The sequence below is a fragment of the Xenopus tropicalis genome, chromosome 4 (assembly GCF_000004195.4).
Source record: "Xenopus tropicalis strain Nigerian chromosome 4, UCB_Xtro_10.0, whole genome shotgun sequence".
Taxonomy (NCBI): domain Eukaryota; kingdom Metazoa; phylum Chordata; class Amphibia; order Anura; family Pipidae; genus Xenopus; species Xenopus tropicalis.
This window is the reverse complement of record NC_030680.2, coordinates 77281761-77304323: the sequence shown is the minus strand read 5'-3', so window position 1 is coordinate 77304323 and position 22563 is coordinate 77281761. Positions and strand designations below refer to the sequence as shown.

General features: G+C 38.3%; 1 protein-coding gene across 2 annotated transcripts in view; it reads right to left on the bottom strand.

Moving 5' to 3' along the window:
- Window positions 1–1360: 1360 nt before the first annotated feature.
- The window catches only part of syde2 (synapse defective 1, Rho GTPase, homolog 2), a 50376-nt gene continuing 29173 nt past the window's right edge, over window positions 1361–22563 (bottom strand). For both annotated transcript variants that reach the window (XM_002931674.5, XM_031900844.1), the window contains exons 4-7: window positions 16880–17006; window positions 9630–9811; window positions 7931–8162; window positions 1361–5832 (exon numbers count right to left, since the gene is read on the bottom strand). In XM_002931674.5, coding sequence (XP_002931720.3) covers window positions 5360–5832; window positions 7931–8162; window positions 9630–9811; window positions 16880–17006 — 1014 coding nt within the window. In that variant the 3' untranslated portion in view covers window positions 1361–5359. The remainder of the gene's footprint in view (window positions 5833–7930; window positions 8163–9629; window positions 9812–16879; window positions 17007–22563) is intronic.

Here is a 22563-nt window from a genome sequence, read left to right as displayed (position 1 = left end):
GGGCCTATCTGTGTGATTACTTGGGCTACACAGGAAGTACTTTATAGCCCAATCCCTTGTCCTTCTGTAGTTCCACCTTAATGAGAGCTTACCTCACCTTCCAGCAAAGAAAATACATGTTGTTTAAACAGTTTTTTTAATATGTTCATTCTGCATTAATGTAAAAACTTACTAATAGCCTGGCCAAGGCCCACTAACAACTGAAGTTTGTTTTGAAGACAGAGTAGGGTTGCCCTGTGACTAATACCAGGCTTGGGGGGTGGGATGTGATGTAATTTGATTTGGGGGTGAGGCTGGTAAATGGGCAGCCTGGGGGGGCGGGGTATGGGCAGCGCAAAGTGGACCCCCCCCATCCATTACACATAGACAACGGAGCTGAGCTTTTCACACACCAGCTGAAAGCAGAAGGGGCGTTGCAGGTTTGTGATTTGGCGTATTTATTCACTTGGGAGGCATTTAAATTAAAACCGGGAAGAGGGGAACAAACATGGCTGCTCTGTGGGTCTGTAATTTGTGCTACCATAATTATGAATCGAAAAAAATTTGCAGATTTAATTTATAAGAAATTTAAACCTGATACAAATACACAACAGCAGGTGTAAAAAAAATTTTTAAGTGGCTGTCAGTATCACTTTACGAATAAAAACAAAGGGTTCTGGTAGCAAAGTCATCTATTACTCACATACATAGGGGATACTTCTTGCTGCTCTCTGTATAAAGGTAAGTGCTGAGTTTTGGAGGGAACCCCATGATTACTGATGGACAAATTGCTCTGAGGGTTCACTGACCGGGTCTCTATGTGTAAGTATGACCCTTGCACAACCCCATTGGCAGGTTGGCCGGTGATAAACTACAGTGTTCATGTAGGCAGATGATTATAAAGAAAGTGACCAATTCTCTGAAAACTTTGTGCATGTGGCCAGATGTAGTACAAATGTAGAGAATGGCGGATACATAGTTACATGCACTGGCCTCTTCCCACACCAAAAAATAAAGCACAAAAAAACCAAACATGGGACATCACCAAGCCTGGACCCCAGTCAAAATAGATCCTGGCATTTCAACACACACAGAAACCCAAACAGCCCCCCACCAGCCCAATAAACAGTGACTGTCTATGGCATCTTACAGCAGCCCTTCTGGCATTTGCCAGAACCAGGTTGCCAGTCTGGGCCTCAAATGTTGCCAAGGGGCTTTTTCAAGGTGCTTTAGACACACAGGATTGGATCTAATGTTTCGGGGCAGCAACCTGGCATTCTAAAATGATGCCATAGCAAGCATGTGATATAAATACAGATAATAAGGTTATGGCTAATTCCACACACACCCAAACCCCAGAGAATAAATAGCAAACAAAACAGAATTTTCATTTTTTTTATTAACCAGATTTTTCTTAATGTAACAGTTGTAAAATACAAGACATTATATATATATATATTTATATATGTGCATAAATTACAAAGTATAAAATACATTTCATGAAGCATTTAATATCGCTGAAGCTTTTACATGCCATTAACAAAACTGAGTTCACATTGTATTGTGTAAACAAAAACAGAAATAAATGCACTATTTTACCAAACTGTGAGAAATGTAATCCATGGGTCAGGAAGAAATATAGAAATAATACACCCAGGTTTGTCAATAGGTTACACATTCCAAATACTTCAATGTTTTACAATAACACGGCAATAGCTGCTTTCAGAAATACTTTCCCAATACATATAACAGACAATGGGGTTAGGGGTAGATCTGGACAGTGTTCTTCTGCTTTTGCTGCAGGTGGTATAGAGCCCACACAGCCATTAAGCCTTGTGATCCCAGGGTAGAAAAGAAATACATTTGCCTTTTTATGCATCAGTTTCTCTCTAGTCTAGGAAGACTAGGAAATTTTCTGTGGTTCAGTGTATGAGATGGAAAGTCATTGTGAAACAGATCTCCCATACAAAACCCCCTTTAAAGGGGTTGTTCATCTTTGCGTTAAATTTTAGTATGATTAGAGTGTGAAATTCTTAGACAATTTGCAATTGGTTTTCATTTTTTAATATTTGTGGTTTTTTTATGATTTCAAGTGAGAACCTGAATAGAAAGATAAGTAATAAAAAGTAAAAATAACAATAAGATTGCAGCCTCACAGTTTTTTTGGCTGCAGGGGGCAGTGACCACCCCCCCATTTCTAACCTGGAAACAGTCAGGCGGCAAATAATAAAAACATATTTAAAAAAAAAAAACAAATGAAGACCAATTGAAAAATTGATTAGAACTGACCATTCTATAACATGCTAAAACTTAACAAAAGGACTCTGCAGGCCATCAGAAAATGAAATAATTTGTGGGTTCCTAGAACAGTTATTTAAAGCCTCCCCCACCCCAAACTATATTGCAGCACAGGATTGCTGTATATGTTACATGTACCAACAGCAATGCATAGCAAATATCCCTGTCCTATTAATTCACTCAGGACAACCAGATAACCTTCTATAAGCTGGCTGAACTGCACACATGCAAACTAGCTGGAGGTGTCCTATCAAGGAACATTAATGATATTATGGGCAAAGAAATATTTCCAGGGTAACTGGAGGACCTTTGTACAGAAAATGTATTTTTTAACTGTTTTTTGAAGCACTATTTCTTTAGAGCCCGTCTTGCCTTTTTACAGTTGCTAGGTTTGCTATGGTCAGTATATGCACTGCTTCCCTACCACAATATACGCATGTATAGATTATTTCACATATATTTTTCTAAACTAACCTATGCCTTCCCAGTTTTCTTCAAGTTCTGCCCATGTTTGGTATTATCTCGCTATGGCTTGAGTGCTTGCTCAGCTCCATGACTTTGAATGCATAGGTAACAAAAGAAATGCTTTGGCTTAGCCAAAAACGCAGGCCACTCTTGGCTGAATAGAACAGCACACCTTCACACTATTAGCTTGGATTCATAACATAAAACCAGACCTTTTCCTGCTCAAATTTATATTAACAACTCAATATTTAAAACATATTTTATGTACATGAGTACTCACTTGAGTTTATTAGCCACTTGAATTATGTTGTCAAAGTATACTTAGAGACTCTATATTTAAATACATATACATATCTATATTAAAGGATATTTTAGGTATTGTATCTAAATAATGATACACTTCTGCACATCTGATGCGATAAACATAAGGGGTACCGTTAGAAAATATGTTGCATATTCTGACAATAAGTCTATTCTAAAGAACTAAGGACAAACATATACTTTGTATAACAAAAAGGTTTCCAGACATTCTTCCTAGGAAAACTGTACAAATTCCATTTGCAATTCTGGGTTACAGTAAATGAGTCAGCATTCATAACAGTAACAAAAAATGAACAAAGATATGGTAACTCTAATGTTATGTACCACACAATGGGCAAAATGCTATCCTGCACTTATTATTGCGTAAAACCTGTGATGCTGCCATATTGCTACTGCACAGATGGGCAAACTGTAAGCCTCTGGGTGGTGCTGGGAGCTGTAGATATCCATCTGGAGGGAAGCTGGTACTGTAATCTTTTGCTGTATCTAGAAAAGGATTGTGCTTTAGTGTAAACTGCACCATTCACCTAGGGCTGTGACACAAGGAGATTAGTCGCCGCGGGACAAACCTTCCTTGTCGCAGGTGACTTATCTACCCAAAATGGCATCCCACTGGCTAGAATGTAAATCGCCGGTGGGGTGGCATATGCAGCAGCGCGATTTGCCGAAGTCGCCTTGAGAGAAACTTCGGCGTCTTCGGCAAATCGCGCCACCATGTATGCCATCCCACCGGCGATTTACATTCTAGCCAGTGGGATGGCAATTCGGGGAGATAAGTCGTCTGTGTGTCACTGCCATAAACGCAACAGTTCTGGAGATCACATGCAGTGACGACTATTCTGTGTCTGTACTTCTTTTCCAAACACAGTCACTGCAAGACAAATCTATAGAATATAATTATACTACATATGGTAGTATAAATATAAACGGCATTATATGTCCTATATATGGTCTATAAATGGGGCTACCCCCCCCCCCAACTTTCTGCTTTAACGGTATATAAATATTGTTGCCTAAGAAATGGCGGTAAAATGTTTTATGCCATATGCTGCCATGCATAGGCTGACCCAAGGTAAAAGGTAAAAGTTGGAATATGCAGAAACCTGAGCATTATGTACTGATATACAGAGATAACAGACATCCATTAATCTGATAGCCAGCCAAGCAGGTAGAAAATAAGAGGCAGTTGGTATATGGTAAGGGGAACTATAGAAATATTTTTAATATAAAAGTGCACTTTGGCTAATCATTGCCTTCCTCCTTGTTTCTAAACAGCCACTGTGGAATGGAAAGGGTCATTTAGTCACACTTTACCATTGCAAGGAGAAATAAGCAATTCCTTCCTCACATTTTGTACTGCCTGTGCCATAATCAAGAGGGTGCTGAACAGCAAGGTAGAGTAGTACTCAATTACTGCATCAGCATCAGTCACAGGAAATGACTATAAAGAGAGTTTGTTCCAAGTCCAGTTAAATACTAGAATTTGGGTTCTTCAGCATGGACCTGTACTGAATGTTTTTTTACAGAGCAACAGTTATATTTTCTTTTACAACAATCATGTACCCTAGATAGTGTTTTGAATATATCCTACCATTCATATAGTTTGCCAGAAGCACACTGGGAATTGTACTGGAGAGCGCAGTTTGTACATACAATAGAATGTGCTGGGCCTTATGGCAATATGAAAAACTCTTTCAAATACTCAACCTGCAACAACAATGTGTAAAATAATTACAAAAAAAAATACAGCTTGTATTAGAAAAATAAGATTTACATTATTGCATTTTTAAATAATTATTTATAGTGTTAATAATAAGAAATACATTAACTTCCTTGCATCTGTACATGCATATTGTTAACCCCTTCACTTTCAGGCCTGCAGCCAATTGCTCTGCAATAAGCATGAGGCCTATTTACAGAGGAACATTCACCCTATCAGCTTTTGCACTGCAAAGAACTGAACAAAAGCCTACCTGTGCTGCATGAAACGCTAGGAGGATACGTACCAAGTAGAGTTTAGTTGCCTAGCGTCCCGTTGCATGTGTCCATAGAGACTCTCTGGCCTAACAGATTTCACAAGCTTAAGTGCACTGTAATGCATTACATCCAATGTACCGCAAAGCACAATTTGTAGTGTTGTTGTTGAAATTGTACACCCCCAAAGGGTTAAGTTACATTTGTTCTTCTAATAAGAAGAAAATTTCTAATAATAATAATAATAATATTAATGTGAGGGAATGGCCACCAGATACTTATGTTATAGGGGAAGTATTCCCCTCAGGAAGGAAACAAAGAGTTATAAGTGTGCGTTATGTTTGTTTTTTTTCAGTTCCAGCTCCAAGTTTCCTATCAAGGTGTCAATGCTTTCTTGCAAGTCCTGCAGGTTCACTTCTTGTTCCTCTGTTCCATCCCCTTCTGATGATACAAAAGCTTTGAGTGGATGTTCTTTGGTTACCTGCTGATAGCCAACATCATCTAACTGGCTCCTGACAATGTCTCCTCGGCTGTCTGTGTCTTCTGAAGGCACGTCGTCGTAATCTGCTTCATCTTTTGGGCAAATTAAATAGCTCTCTCTGCAGCTGCTCCAGTCTCCTGCATAGCGGTTGCTTGAAGGGCTATCTAGTCTTGTGACTCGTGGCCTCAGAACCCCAGACATGTCACTGCTGCCTAAATTCAGCATCTGAGGACGAGGTTTCTTCCTTCGCAGACAAGGTTGCTGCTCAGTCAGTGTGCTGTTTGGAGCTGGTTCTTTGGCAGATGCATTTTTTACTACAAAACAGAAATATTTGTGTATAGATAGATAAATATCTATGCAATAGCTGTACATTAACAGTTTTATAATTTCTTAAAACCTATAGTTGCTTTGTCACTAATCACTAACTGCATTCAATCTTACAAGGAATACTAATTTCAGAGATTCAGGATCACTAGAAAGGACCAAGTTACTACGGGCTGATCATGCTACCAGATACCAGAGAAAAGTAGGTAAATGTTTGTGATTATTTATATTTGAATCAGCTAGTTTAATCATAAGTAGGTTAATGAGTATTTAATATTAATAACCAATCAATATACAAAAAAAAAAAAAGGAGAAAAAAACCCAAAACTTAAAGTGGCGGTTCACCTAAAGTTAACTTTTACTACGTTAGAGAATGACTAATTCTTAGCAACTTTTTAATTATCTTCATTTTTTTTTTATAGCTTTTAAATTATTTGCTTTCCTCTTCTGCCTCTGTCCATTTTTCAAATAGGGGTCACTGACCCTCACAATCTAAAAAACTATTGCTCTGTGAGGCTACAATGTTATTGTTACTTTTTATTGACTAGCTTTCTATTCAGGTTCTCTCCTATTCATATTCCAGTTTCTTATGCAAACCACTGCCTGGTTACTAGGGCAATCTGGACCCTAGCAACCAGATAGCTGCTAAGATTTCAAACTGGCGAGCTGGTGAACAAAAAGCTAAATAATTGACCATCAATGATAAAAAATAAAGACTAACTGCAGATTGTCTCAGAATAGCACCGTCTACAAAATACTAAAAGTTAATAGAGGTGAACTTCCCATTTAAGATATTAATTATAGACCTTTCTAAGAATTCAAAACATCAAGTCTTCAGTCAAAACACTCACAATGTTTTACATATCTAGATGTCAGTAAGTAATTTCCAACATGACCAATGCAAAACAACAGATGTTAACCTGTAAATCAGAAACCACTGCAAATATTATTTTCACCTCAGCCACACATATTGAGGGAGAGCAGAGCCACCAATACGGTGGTTTTTGTGTCCAGCAGCTCATGCCAAGCACATTCCTTATAAACATAGCTAGGTCTCAATTTGTTACCTGTACCAGGGTTGCTAAACGCCTCTTCTTTATCAGCTCCCTATGGTAAATAGTACAAACTGTTTTATTTCGTAATATACTTGGCAAATATTCACATCTGTAATATTTGCTTTAAATGTGCCTTCCTAGTACTAACCAAGCTCTGCAAACAAAAGCCTAGTGGGTAAATAGGTACAAAAAGGCCACAAGCCATGTAGATGAATGGGGAGCACAGTTTAATATACCTATGCTTTTGACAGTGTAAAAGAAGAGAACCCTACCTACCATGCCAATGCCAATGTGCAGGCAAACACACGCACCAGCCAGGAACATATAGGATATCAGTAAGCCACTAAGAAAGGAATGTAGCAAGTGGCATTCACAAATGTGTTCTACTAAATGTACACTTGCCTTTATTTTCTAATTAAGCTAAGGCATCAAAAGCAGCAAATCAGGTGTAACCTATTTACTACTGTGTTTGGCTTTAAATGTCAGATACTACAATCCCACTTAAAACATACAAAAATATAGCAGATGCAAACACAACCACAGGGAAGATTTGTCAAAGGCTGATACTTTTAGCTTCTTAAAGAAAGATAAAATATTTTTTTTTGTTCCCCACCCTTAAAAAAAATTATACAAGATATAGCAAAAGCTCGTCTCATTAAAAAGAATTGAGAAACAGTAGTTTCTCAAATTCTGATAAATCTGCCCTTTAAATGTCAGTTTTTCTAGACAACTAGTAAGCAAAGTAGGGTTCTATTTGTAGGTCTTGATATTTTGTTTCATGCTGCTCCAACCTCAGTTTAGGACTATTACCTGCCATACTATTGTTGGCATATCATATACCCAGTTTCTTTATCTAACTCATCTACTGACTGTGCTCAGACACATTTCACAAATCCCTCTTGAGATTTATTTCTAACCTGTACTCATAAAATGTCTGAGGATGGATTATGTGTTTCTTAAAAACTCTAGTCTTCTGAGCAAAATGTAACAAAAACATAATAATAATGAAATAGCACAGTGCAGCGAGGAATACCTGGCCATAGCTGTAGAAGGTAGTGAAGGACCTCTATGTGTTTTTTGAAGTCTAAGGCACTAGCAAGTTCCTCGGAATCAATGAAGACTCTGTTGTTGTGACTGGACGTTTCTTGCCGCTGGCTCAGGAGAACTGGACCAAAACAAACTGCTAAGTTCTGACAGGTCATCTTGTTTACTTCATGGTAAGAGGCAACCAGTTTCAAGTGGTCCAACAGCATCTTCAGTGTTGCCTAAACAAACATTTACACATTATTAAAAAGCAAGGTCACCACACTGCTCAGGGTACTTATGTTACTCTATGCACATCCCTCTAGCTGACCTCTGTACCCATATATGTTGAAAACTGGCCCTGTCTGTTAGTATTAATAATACATTGCAATTAAAGGAAAGCTACAGCATGAATACTAAACCAACGGATAGTTCATATTATGTTAGGTGACCTATTAAAGAATCACGCAAAACTGGAATATATTTAACAGTAAATATTGCCCTTTTACATCCTTTCCCTTGATCCACCATTTTGTGATGGGCTGTGTGCTTCCTCAGAGATCACGACCAGAAATAATGCAGATCTAACTGTAACAGGAGGAAGTGTGGAAGCAAAAGGCAGAACTCTGTTCATTAATTGGCTGATGTGGCCTAGCATGTATGTGTGCCTTGGTTTGTTTGTGTGCACTGTGAATCCTATGATACTTAATTCTTAAAATGGCAATTTTCTATTCAGGATTACCCAATACTACTAAAAAAGTATATTGTTATGAAAATGATTTATTTAGATGAAGCAGGGTTTTACATATGAACTTGTTTATGTAATATGGTTATAGAGACCTACATTGCTTGGGGGTATAGTTTCCCTTTAAGTCCTTTGCATGATATTGCTCCCTAGATTGAGCATCTATATGGCAACAGACATTTACTGATAAGCATATTGTGGTAGAAAGGAAAAACTGAAAGTAAGAAGCCCTATTATAACATCTTTTCAGTTTTTATTATTTATTTTGCATGAGTTTTAAATCATTAGCATTCCATTTCTGCCTGTATTTATCCTGCAAATGAAAATGTTATTTAGTAGTTAGGGAAATGAATTCAATACTGTCCTCAAACCTAGGGAAGGATCCTTTGAGGTTCGAAACATGAAGTGCTATGTCACTTAAATAAAAGGCACACTTGATTGCACTGAAAGGCACACTGGCCGATTTCTACAATATCTGGTAGTTAGGGGAAATCTCACCAGCAACCAATAAACAGAACTATACATATCTATATATTGTTCCCTTTGTTGTTAGGTAGCATCAGCTATTACACTTTTTCCCTCTTGATTTCTGCCAAGAACCCAAATGTTTAGCTTTCAACATGAGCATGGCTAGATAATGACAAGAGCATGCCAGTATCACAGACACTAAAACCATGCCCCTACTGTTCTAGGCCTGTTGCCTCTCTGCTGGTATAGTTATCTCAGTATATAAAATACAGAATTAGCTCTGAATTGTTTGTTCCATTTGCCTCTTAAGATATTTTAAAGGAGAACTAAATGTATAATCACACACACCCCCTCCGATTATAATTGCCTACACAGAGCAAAGTAAAGTCTATATTCCAGGCATAGCATACTTGTGGCAGGTAAACCATTGCACAACTTCATCCAACAGGCTGGAAAAAAAAAGATTTGCCTCTCTTCAACCATACAAAGTTCTTACCTTCTCCACATCTGGCAGGCAGTCTAATAGGCTAACAGTGTTCTCAGAGTCCCTGGAGTCATTCTCACAACCACTTGAAGCCATTTTCAAAGGCTTCTCTGCCATGGCCTTTAGGACAGCTTCATACAAATGCTTTGTAATAAGAGGGGAAGGCAGTTCTCGCAAATAATCCTTAAGCACTCCTATAATGAAAGTGCAAAAAAACCCAAAAATCTGTTTAAGAGAATGAAAGGCATATTTCTATTTGAATAGTCATCTCTCCCTCTGATTTCTTCTAGTGCACAAGATTTCTAAAAATAGATTTGAGCGTTAATGTTTTGAGGATTAAACCTATTGCTGCAACATTAGGTTTTGGTGCCGTTCTTTGTTCCCAAGTACTAAATGCAATAAAATCATGATCTGCAGATCTCTAAAGTGACTACTAAACAAATATCCACTAAATCCTTACTAAACAGTGTACCTCTGATCAGCATGCTAGAAATAAACAATATCTGGTTATACCCATGCTGCTAAACAATAATAATCATGCCAGTGATGTTTGTCTTATTCCTTTTGAAACATTTATTACTTCAATAAATTGAGATGGCAGTAACATGCAAGACATTTTTTAAATATATAAAGGAGAACTGCAATTGCTACAAAAATTAAAGAAATACATTTGGTGTTAAATAGCCCTGTTTCACACAGTATCATAATTCCTCGGTGGGAGTACAACTGAAAAGTTTTCTCTGGGTCTAATAAACCATAATTACAAATCAGCACAGAAAATGAATTAGTCAGCTATTTGAGCAAATTTGATTTGCGGTTATTGGTTACTAGACGCATTTTTTGGGATTGGAATAGAATTGTTACCCTTTTAACCTACGGAATACATTGATATCTAATTACTCAAATGAATACTATAACTATGGAATGAATATTGCCCTTTTACATCTTTTCCTTGGGTCCCCAATTTGTAATGGGCTGTGTGCTCCCTCAGAGATCACCGGACAGGAAATAATGCAGCTCTAACTGTAACGGGAAGAAGCGTGGGAGTGACAGAACTTAGTCCATTAATTGGCTTCTGTGACCTAACATGTATGTGTGCCCTTAGTTGGCTTGTTTGTACTGTGTATCATATGACCTCAGGGGTGGCCCTTAATACTTAAAAATGTTTTAATTTATCATTACCCAATGGCACATACTACAAACACAATATATTTTCAAGAAAATGGTTCCTTTAGATTAGCGATCCCCAACCAGTGGCTCATGAGCAACATGTTGCTCCCCAACCCCTTGGATGTTGCTCTCAGTGCCCACAAACCAGGTAGTTATTTTTCAATTCCTGACTTGGGGGCAAGTTTTGGTTGAATAAAAACAAGATTTACTACCAAATAAAGCCCCCTGTAAGCTGAAAAAATTCCACTAATTTAGTAAAAAAAATTTTTTTTGGTTGGCATATAAATACCTGAGACTGACCACAGTGTGTGTGCTTCTACAGTCATGTGACTACCTGAAAATGCCCTGGAGGATTTTAGAAAGATAAATATACAGTGCCAAGAATTCTTCCCTATGTCATGTTTTAACACGAGGAAAGAGCCTACACACAAACAGCTGAAGAAAAGTTTGAAGTCATGCTTGACCCAGCAAGATAGATCTGGCAACTCTGCAGCAGCAAATTGCAGGCAGCACTACTGGCGCCTACATCTTAACAGCTATTGCAATGTCTTGCTGATGCGAGGAGCAGTTTAACCAGTATAGGTAAAAAAATAAAATAAAAAGCTACACACTTATTGAAGGTATGGGATCCCTTATCTAGAAAACCCATTTCCAATAGAGCCCATTATAAGCAAATAATTTCCTTTTTCTCTGAAATAATAAAAATATCTTATTTAATGTTTAAGTGATTTTCAGCAGATTTTAAGCATGATGTAGACATTAATATTCTCAGACAATATGTAACCCGTTTTTTTTTCTGGTTTATCACTTGTTTACCTTTTTTCAGAAGCTCTTCAGTTTGGTTTTAATAGTTGCTAGGGTCTAATTTACCCTAACAATCAGGCAGTTTTGTGAAGATGAATAGGTAGGGGAATGGATAGAATAAAAAAGCAGTAAAAAAAATACGTGGCCATATAGAACAATAGTTTTTTGGTTGCCAGTGTCACCCCCATTTGCAAAAAAAAAAATAAAAAATGAAGATCAACTGAAATTTGCCAGGAATAAGACATTCTATAACAAAAGAAATGTTAATCAACAGTGGAATATCCCTTTAAGTAACAGTGAATTACAGAAAAATCCATTATTTGGAAAACCCCCAGGCCCCAAGCAGCCAGGATAACACAAGCTATGCCTGTCCTAATTATATTTGTATCCTCCAGGGAAAAAAAATGCTAGGAAGAGCACTGAAAAAACATTAAGGTAAACTGGCCTATAAGAGGACTGACAATGTAATTAGCAAAGCAATTTTTGGTGATTTTAGTAAGTCAGATGTTTGGAAGAGAATGTGCAGAGGGACCCTCAGAGGAAGAGGATCCGAGAAGATGTCATCCCCATTTAGAGACTGACCTGAAGAGGAGAATAACAGGATATAGTGCCAGACGGACTCCATGAATCAGTTAACATCTGGACAAGAAACTTAATACTGCATGTGTGCTGCATCAGGCCAGCAAACAGCATGCCTCAGTGGCCACTAACAAGGGTCTGCTAGCACCTACTTTAGTGACCACTTGTATAAAAAGGGAAAGTCTGTAATTTCTTTATGCAGCCTTCATGCCAGGGGGAAATGAAGAAAAGTACATAGTGCCTTATGATTCAATATTTGTTGTGTGTGTGTGGGGGGGGGCGGAATTGTACAGCAGAACTTTACATTTCATTTAGCAGCACTATCCGTTCTGAGCAACGGACGAAGAGTTGCCAAGAAACAAATTTACTCACAGGAAGTCAATCTATTGGAAAGGCCTTTATTTCTCTTGCTGGAGTATGACTGCCAGATAAAAACTGCTAATCCCTAAAAGCATGACAGAAATACCATCTGTGTTTGTTCTTTAACAAAGCAGGGCTTGTTACAAAAGTCACTATGGCTGCTCAGAGACTTTCCCTGGGAGCTAGCTCTAAGCCTGCATCCTTAAAAAGCCTTTGCATGATGGCAAGCTCCTTAAAGCCAGTTTGTGAGTTCAGTTTTGCTTAGCCTGTAACTCAGAGGATTTCAAAAACTTTATAAGAAGCATCCTAAGGAAAAAGGACCAATTGTCACAAACTACTGCATACTGGTATTTATAAAGGAGAATACTAGGCATGTAACCTGGATATAATAATACACTGCTATACCTATAAAAAGACAAAAATAAAATATAAAATAAAGAACACAGGAATTCTGCAAATTCCATTCATACATGTTTAAAGCACTGAGGTTCCTGCATTTCTTTTCATTAAGGAACAACACATTAAGGGGCACATTTACTTATTCAATGGGTCCAATCAAATTTTTCCCATTCGGGATTCAAACTCGTGTTTTGATAAATCTGCCCCTAGGCATCCTGATTGCTGCAAGGAAATCTTGGCGTTACCTGCAAACTACTGGTAGCCACCAGGTCTGGACTGGGATAGGCTTTGGCATTTCAAGTACGCAAAGGCCCAAACAGCCCCCACTAGCCCAATAAATAGTGACTGTCTATAACATCTAACAGCAGCCCCTATGGCAGTGCTGTCCAACTGGCGGCCCTCGACCCCCCTCTGTGTGGCCCCCCACCTGTCTGGCTGCTTTGATGGCTTAAGTTTGTGTAAGATTTTAATGGTATCAGTACTGTGATTAACTGGCCCCCTGCATTGTTCTCCTCTTCACACCTCAGACATTGTATGTACTGCCTGAACTATGCTGCCTGTGTATAGGCAGCATAGGGTAGGCAGAGTATGGCACATAGGCAGCATAGGGCAGGCAGAGTATGGCACCCACAGGCAGCATAGGGCAGGCAGAGTATGGCACCCACAGGCAGCATAGGGCAGGCAGAGTATGGCACCCACAGGCAGCATAGGGCAGGCAGAGTATGGCACACACAGGCAGCATAGAGCAGGGAGGGTATGGCACCCACAGGCAGCATAGGGCAGGCAGAGTATGGCACACACAGGAAGGGTAGGGCAGGCAGAGTATGGCACACACAGGAAGGGTAGGGCAGGCAGAGTATGGCACACATAGGCAGGGTAGGGCAGACAGAGTATGGCACACACAGGCAGCAAAGGACAGAGTATGGCACACACAGGCTGGGTAGGGCAGAGTATGGCACACACAAGTGTGGTTTGAAGTGGGTGTGGTTTAAAATGGGGGAGTGGCCAAAACTGGCTTCCATTAGCGGCCCTCCACCATGTATGCAAGAGAAATTCTGGCCCTCGGCACCGCAGAAGTTGGACAGCACTGCCCTTTGCCAATTACCAGAATCCATAGATTGTCTGGCAGTCTGGCATACACTCATCAGTATGGTCTAGGCCAGAGGAAGCACATTGTAAGGCACACAGATTCTGGTGAATCACAAGAGTTATGTCCATGTTCTTGCTCAGTACTAGCTCTGATGTACCACATGCAGTGTGCCCCCGTCATTCTACAACAAGGAAAGCCTGCCAACAGAGCCAGGAACTTTCAAAATGAAGCAGCGCCCCCATAAAAAAAAAAACCTAGTTTATCACTGCTCACATTTGAACAAGGCCTTGGAGTAGTCTAGGCAACACTATTACTGTGTTTCCGGATCCATAATAATTTTATCAATAATAAAGACAATACATATCATGCTGGTATATATTTACCAAACCTGGGATCTTTCAAATATAAACATCTAAGATTTCACAAAATAAGCCACTAAGTGGAAATTCAGTTCTGAGCTGCTCTTTCATGGGTTTCCTTGATGGCTACTGGGGTCTATCCAAAATTTATTTTAAAGGTTTCACTATAATAATTAGCCTTTTGTTGGTGAAGTCAGCCTGCACAGTTTTGTAACCACTGACATAAGCATTAATGTAACAAAAGTTAGAACCTGATCTAGTAACCCATAACTATCAATAAAAAATTTGCTTTCAAACATGTGACCAATAAATGCTACTTTCTCATTGGATGCTATAGGCAACTAGACTTTGCAGCTCTGATTACACTACCCCTGTATACTAAAAACTTTAAGACTTGGAAATGCCTGTATATCTCTCAGATATAGCTATGCATTATTTTATTTTAAATATACACTCCCACGCAAAATCTCCCACAAAATCAGGTCCTATCTTAACACTTAATATCCAATGCAGTCCATTGAAATTGAAATGCAAAAATAATTTTCTCTTCTAAGCAACTAATGCACAAAACAAACTCTTCCATTCTTCAATCTCCCTTAAAAATGCCTTTTGCCATGTAAATCCCTTGCTAAAGAAGCAGGTTAAGATTCCCAGAATGACCTATGTCTTCTGGTAATCCTTTGTGCAGACCGTTGCTAAATTAGCCCTGTTAGAGATCACAGTTATTTTATTATGTATTTAAGCTTCTTCGATCCTCACTGCCAGGTCACTTCTACACTCGCCTCCCTACAACTACTCTGAGCGCCAAATATTTTTAGACAGCAAGCAAAAAGTGGTATCCACTTCATTAATTCCTCATTTTTCGGAGTCAGTGAGCTGTTAAGTGTATGACATGCTTTACTTACAATCAAATTCACATGGATGAAAGCAGACATGATGCAACACCAGAGCTATGAACCCCATACCAAAACCAACAGGGAACATTGTATTCACCCACTGAAGCATTTCTGCACATGAAATTTAAAGCAAGCCCCACATACGTTTAAGTGATATCTCTTATTACATAATTTTAAAAGCATGGAGGAAATCAACAACTAACAAATTTCAGGCTGTGGTCCTTATCACATAAATCTCAACAGCAGGTAATCTTTCAAAAAAACACAAAAGTACTGATGGGAAACAATAAGAAATCTGTGGCAATGACAAGAATAAAGCTAGATACATGGGATTAAAGACGAAAAATGTAAATCACAGGGCCCAATACATATTGCCATATTATTGCTTGCAGGAATATTGATGTGATTTAAAGGGCTTATTTGCTTTAAAATTAACTATTAGTATAATGGAGGCAGCAATATTCGTTATTTCTCATGCTTCTTGAAATATTTACAGGTTTTGTTCTGCAACTGCCATCTGGTTGCTAGGGCTTCACTTCATACTGAGGACCTGACCTGGGCATGACACACCTCTCTGTTTTTTTTTTTTTTTTTGTTTTTTAAACATAAAATACGTCTATGAAGATTTTCATTCATCCAGGTCATGGTATATCTAGTATAAATAAATTTAAAGCAACTGGACTTGTTAAGTAATCATTGAAGACGTTTCACTACTCATCCGAGCAGCTTCTTCAGTTCAACTGACTGGTATGGGAAGTCCTCAGCATATATACTCTTCCACTAATCCAATCACAATGGCACTTTGCAACTCTTCAGAAAGGTGACATCTGAAACTCACAGAGGTGTGAATGCTGTGGAGTTACTTTGAAAGGATTACCCAAGTATCATGCAACTCTTCAAAGCAGGTGTTACTTGTTAGAGTTACATGAATGGATGTGTGAAGAGTTCTGAAACTGCCGGGGTACAGATGTTAGAACAGCATTGTATGTAGCAGACAGATGGTGTCGATGTCCCCCGCCTCTGTTTAGGGATGGTTTCTCCACTTTGACATGAATGGCCTCTTTTACACATCTTTCAAACCAGCGGTCTTCTTTGTCCAAAATTTGGACGTTGCTATTTTCAAAGGAGTGTCCCTTGTCTTTTAGGTGTAGAAATACAGCAGGCCAGGCCACTACAGGCCAGGACTCTGCTGTGTGTGTCTTCACAGAAACAGGATACAACCACTGATACAGGGTGTTTTTAACACCTTATCATAAAAGTTAGTTAAATGAAATTGAAGTCATACAAATAAGGCAGTGAGCCATAAAAGGCTTAACAATGAAAGCATTTTGGAGACCAACAGACTGTTTAATATCCAAAGGAAGCAAAGCAATGAAATATATTCATATACCTACTGTATCACTGTTCGTTTTATTTCTAACAAATGAGAGTTCAACACCCTAAACTACTAAGCCTCCTAGGCATCAATGGATAGAAACAGTGGAGGAAAAGCTAAAGGACTATGCAGGAGAATTATGAAGACATTGATTCTACATTGCTTAACTTCTAGCAAGACTTTTTAGCAAGTTTTACAGTGCATTTTGCTAATCGGATGACAGCAGTTACCTGTAATAACATTGATATCTGGATACTGGGACTCACACAGGCCAACAGATTTGCTGTCTCTTTCAAAAGCCTCCCGGAGTTCTTTCTTCACAGCAGCAGAACCACACAAACGATACAATCCCACAACCTGCAATGCAGAGGGGGTACAGTGGAATACAGTTATAGCACAACATCGTATAACAACCTTTCCTATTTTTCAAAAAAAAAAAAAAAAAATTATATATATATATATATATATATACATATATATATATATATATATATATATACATATATATATATATATATATATATATATTATATACACACACATACATACACATATACACACACACGCAAGGTGTACACAGTTCACATTATAAAGTATCCATGTTCACTGGCTTTCTCATTGGTCATAATATGAAAACATTTCAAAAAAACATTTAAAGAAAACATTATGAACATATCTTTGTGGCACCAAAACCATCCCTTCTAAAAAATAGAAGATTAAATAAAGGCATACAAATTATACTCTTTATTAAGCTATATATATATATATATATATATATATATATATATATATATATATATATATATATATATATATATATATATATATATATATATTATATATATTTATATATATATATATATATATATATATAGACACAATTATATATGTCGCTGATTATTCCCAACAGGCAGCCCAGTGGCCACATGCAGCCTCTCTATTGCTTAGCTGTGGCCCCCAATTGCTAGGGACTAGAATGCCTTTGCCTACTATAGCCTGTGATGATATTATGGATTGTACCAAACTTTTTAAAAGATACAGTGGTGTGAAAAACTATTTGCCCCCTTCCTGATTTCTTATTCTTTTGCATGTTTGTCACACTTAAATGTTTCTGCTCATCAAAAACCGTTAACTATTAGTCAAAGATAACATAATTGAACACAAAATGCAGTTTTTAAATGAAGGTTTACGTTATTAAGGGAGAAAAAAAACTCCAAATCTACATGGCCCTGTGTGAAAAATTGATTGCCCCCCTTGTTAAAAAATAACTTAACTGTGGTGTATCACACCTGAGTTCAATTTCTGTAGTTACCCCCAGGCCTGATTACTGCCACACCTGTTTCAATCAAGAAATCACTTAAATAGGAGCTACCTGACACAGAGAAGTAGACCAAAAGCACCTCAAAAGCTAGACATCATGCCAAGATCCAAAGAAATTCAGGAATAAATGAGAACAAAAGTAATTGAGATCTATCAGTCTGGTAAAGGTTATAAAGCCATTTCTAAAGCTTTGGGACTCCAGCGAACCACAGTGGCTCTCACTGTGGTTCGCTGGAGTCCCAAAGCTTTATCCACATTTATCCACAAATGGCAAAAACATGGAACAGTGGTGAACCTTCCCAGGAGTGGCCGGCCGACCAAAATTACCCCAAGAGCGCAGAGACAACTCATCCGAGAGGCCACAAAAGACCCCAGGACAACATCTAAAGAACTGCAGGCCTCGCTTGCCTCAATTAAGGTCAGTGTTCACGACTCCACCATAAGAAAGAGACTGGGTAAAAACGGCCTGCATGGCAGATTTCCAAGGCGCAAACCACTTTTAAGCAAAAAGAACATTATGGCTCGTCTCAATTTTGCTAAAAAACATCTCAATGATTGCCAAGACTTTTGGGAAAATACCTTGTGGACCGACGAGACAAAAGTTGAACTTTTTGGAAGGTGCGTGTACCGTTATATCTGGCGTAAAAGTAACACAGCATTTCAGAAAAAGAACATCATACCAACAGTAAAATATGGTGGTGGTAGTGTGATGGTCTGGGGTTGTTTTGCTGCTTCAGGACCTGGAAGGCTTGCTGTGATAGATGGAACCATGAATTCTACTGTCTACCAAAAAATCCTGAAGGAGAATGTCCGGCCATCTGTTCGTCAACTCAAGCTGAAGCGATCTTGGGCGCTGCAGCAGGACAATGACCCAAAACACACCAGCAAATCCACCTCTGAATGGCTGAAGAAAAACAAAATGAAGACTTTGGAGTGGCCTAGTCAAAGTCCTGACCTGAATCCTATTGAGATGTTGTGGCATGACCTTAAAAAGGCGGTTCATGCTAGAAAACCCTCAAATAAAGCTGAATTACAACAATTCTGCAAAGATGAGTGGGCCAAAATTCCTCCAGAGCGCTGTAAAAGACTCGTTGCAAGTTATCTTAAACGCTTGATTGCAGTTATTGCTGCTAAGGGTGGCCCAACCAGTTATTAGGTTCAGGGGGCAATTACTTTTTCACACAGAGCCATGTAGGTTTGGATTTTTTTTCTCCCTAAATAATAAAAACCCTCATTTAAAAACAGCATTTTGTGTTTACTTGTGTTATCTTTGACTAATAGTTAAATGTGTTTGATGATCAGAAACATTTAAGTGTGACAAACATGCAAAAGAATAAGAAATCAGGAAGGGGGCAAATAGTTTTTCACACCACTGTATTTCACATTGCATTAAAAGGAAATACCTGTACAAAGATGTGTGAATGTGATGCTTAAGTCAGTGCTAGCACATTGCTACTTTCCAGGTAGAAAGGAACAGAGAAGCAGAAATTAATGGATGGCTCAAACTTATATAATCTGAAGAACTGAATAAAACTGCAAAACAAGCAAAAGTTACTGTTGCTCTATTAGAGACTATTGCAGAAATGAAGGGGTAAAGAATCCCCCTTGGCTGTCGTATATAAATTGGCCAGGTCCCTTTAGCCCATAAATAGAATTATCTATATACAAAATACATTACTAGCTACAGCTGCAGGTTGCCAAAAGAGGAGAGCGCCAGTGTGATAACTATGGGCTGTTTCAAAGATTTTCACCCAACTTAGTTTAGACCCCACTCTGTGGTCTAGTATTTGGTAAAGCCTCCCTGAAGTCACAACAAAGTTACAGATAAAATTATGTATGTCTCTGTAAAGCAATTTACTGCTTTGGACACAGAGGCCTGTGCAACATCTATCAAATAGCTGGTCTATTTTTACAGTAACATGGGTGCTACAAACTAAAATCCTGCAGAGTTATTTTTTTTTTACATCTCACAGCACAATCACTGATATGCAATCCAAGGAGCCAGAAAAAGAAGTTTAAGCAACAATGGTTCACTAGATCCTGTCCAGTAGCTAAAGTAACTAAATCAGTTCTGATAATCTATTCTGTGCTTATGCTACATTTCCAGCTAGCCCCTCAAAACTGTTTTGATCTGCCTGCAGCTCTATACAACGGCCCTTTGTTATCCGTTTAAATGATGTAACTATATAGCAAGTCTTCCATGCTAATCGGATGGCACATCTTACAAAATACAAGGCAAACTCTGCACATAACAGAGTATTAGACAAACATGAAGTTGTATTATAAATATTAAAGCCATAAAAAGAAAGGGTATCACATAGTAAACAGGTTTCACGAAAATACTTGTTAATGATGTGCCTTTACTGTTATTTGGCGAATATAAGTAGACAGGAAGGGCAAGGGCACACAAAGTGTATCCGGTGCTTCTCTCCACCTGCAGATTTTTGCAGGTGGAGAGAAGTGGATCTGCTCTAATCTGCAGCTTCCTGTTTCTGCACTGAATAGTACAGCTATGCCTGAATTTTTCAGGCCGATCTCCGCTCCGTGTAGCCACACGCAGGCAGAAGCTGATCTTTTCATGGCAGATACAGGAAGCCATAATGGTTCTTAGATTTTTCAGGTTCTGTATATAAACTGTGTAACTAAAATGGAATGGGGGAGTTGTGACCAATTATCGAACAGCAGCTTAATAATGTGTTATTAGAGGTAACACACACACTGGGTTTTTTTATGATGACAGAGAATACAGGGTGGACTATGTGACCCCCTTCAAAAATGACTTGGGACATGATATATACTGTGGATGACCACAAGATTCCTACATCTGCATAATGAAGTAAGGCTAATTAAGCCCTTGGGCAGGGTTTTTAAGCTTGCAATATCCAGAGGCACTGTGATCCATGCTTTGAAAGGGGTCAGTGGAAGCACAATGTCCTTGAAGATGCTTTGGTTTTGTCACTGATGACAACACTATATACACAAATTGTGTGGTCAGACTAACCAAGACAACAACTATATGTATTTTGTGGTCACAACTTCATTGCACCCCCACATAATGGTTTAAAATTTAGTGGTTGAGCACAACTTTCCCTTTTTTGCTATAGTCAGACTTACCAAGCCCAGTAAGCACATACAGCTGCCCAGAATATATGCAGTTCTGCCTACACCAGTGAAGGGTCTGATATAGATCATAAAGATATAGAGCTACAGGTACCAAATTCAGTCATGGATATTCACCGCCCTAACCCCCGTATGTAATAAAAAGCAATAATAAAACTTCTAATTATGTAATAAAAACTTCTAATTTCTTCCTTTGTATTGAAATTACATGAAGATCTACATCTAGCTAAAAATATTAGTTTTGCCACTGGAGAGCTATTAGTGACAATTACATCTCATTCATTTTAATTCTTAATATGACACAAATATTTGTGAAACAGCTTTTATTTACAAGTCTGTATGTGTGTAACATCACACTACACTTTGAAAATCAACAGTAGTGGCAAGAGTGCTTTAGTACTAAAGTGACACTTTCACAAGGCCTCATGTGGTCTGGGATTATCCCTAAATGCAACTGTGGCACCAAGAAGTTCCATGGACAAAGTAAAGCCATACTAAGAGCACATACCAGGTACTCCTAGGTCATGGAAATCTGAGGTGACCTCCAATATCCAATTATACTATTTTTAATACACGTTTCACAAAGTCTCATGAACTAAATTACATCACTAAAACGATCATTGTTTGGGTTTGTGTTTACACTTTTGGCCTGGTTATGTCATCTGAAGAAAACTTCTAGATAAATCCCTTTCTTCTATACTTTGGTCAAATTATGATATGAGCTATCAGGAAATGTCAGACAATAAAATGACTGTATCTCAAATAAAATGTAATGTTGTTCTCATTACACTTCTGTAACCATCCGATCCCTGTTTTTCCACTTTAATCCCCCCCCCCCGCCTCAAGAGCACCATAGTTGGGTATAACACACAAACTGAAATAAATAAAAACACAGGTTTAAAACAGTGCAGATGTTTAGCTGGACTTAAAACCTAATCTAACAGAGCTCCAAATCACATATTGAGCGAAAGACACATGTCATCTGGTAACTAAGGAACACATGCCAAAGTGTTCAGAATCAAACAAACAGACATCTGTTTTCAAGATGTGCAAATATTTGCATACACAGTCAGTTTGTCATTTACCATCACACCTGGCACGTGTTAAGTGAAGAATCATAATTAATAACACGCGTAAACAATGTGAGCCCCTTGTCTGCAATGTGCATTCATCAAGAAGGCAAACAAGCTATGGCATTTCCATTATTTATTTTATTTTAATATGGACCACAATGTTCAAATAAACTGATCCAAATAAGAATTATATTCCATCACTCTGCGCCAGTTGCTTTTTGCCCCTTTTTATGTCAATGTGCTCTATTTCCTATTTTTTAAATATGCTTTAACATGCACATGTAACCTAACATGTATGGAACTTAGTATTACTGCTAAATGGTTATGTTTTTAACACTCAAAAACCATTACCAAAGAGCTAACAGAGACAGGAGATAAACTATCGTCACCAATCAAATGTT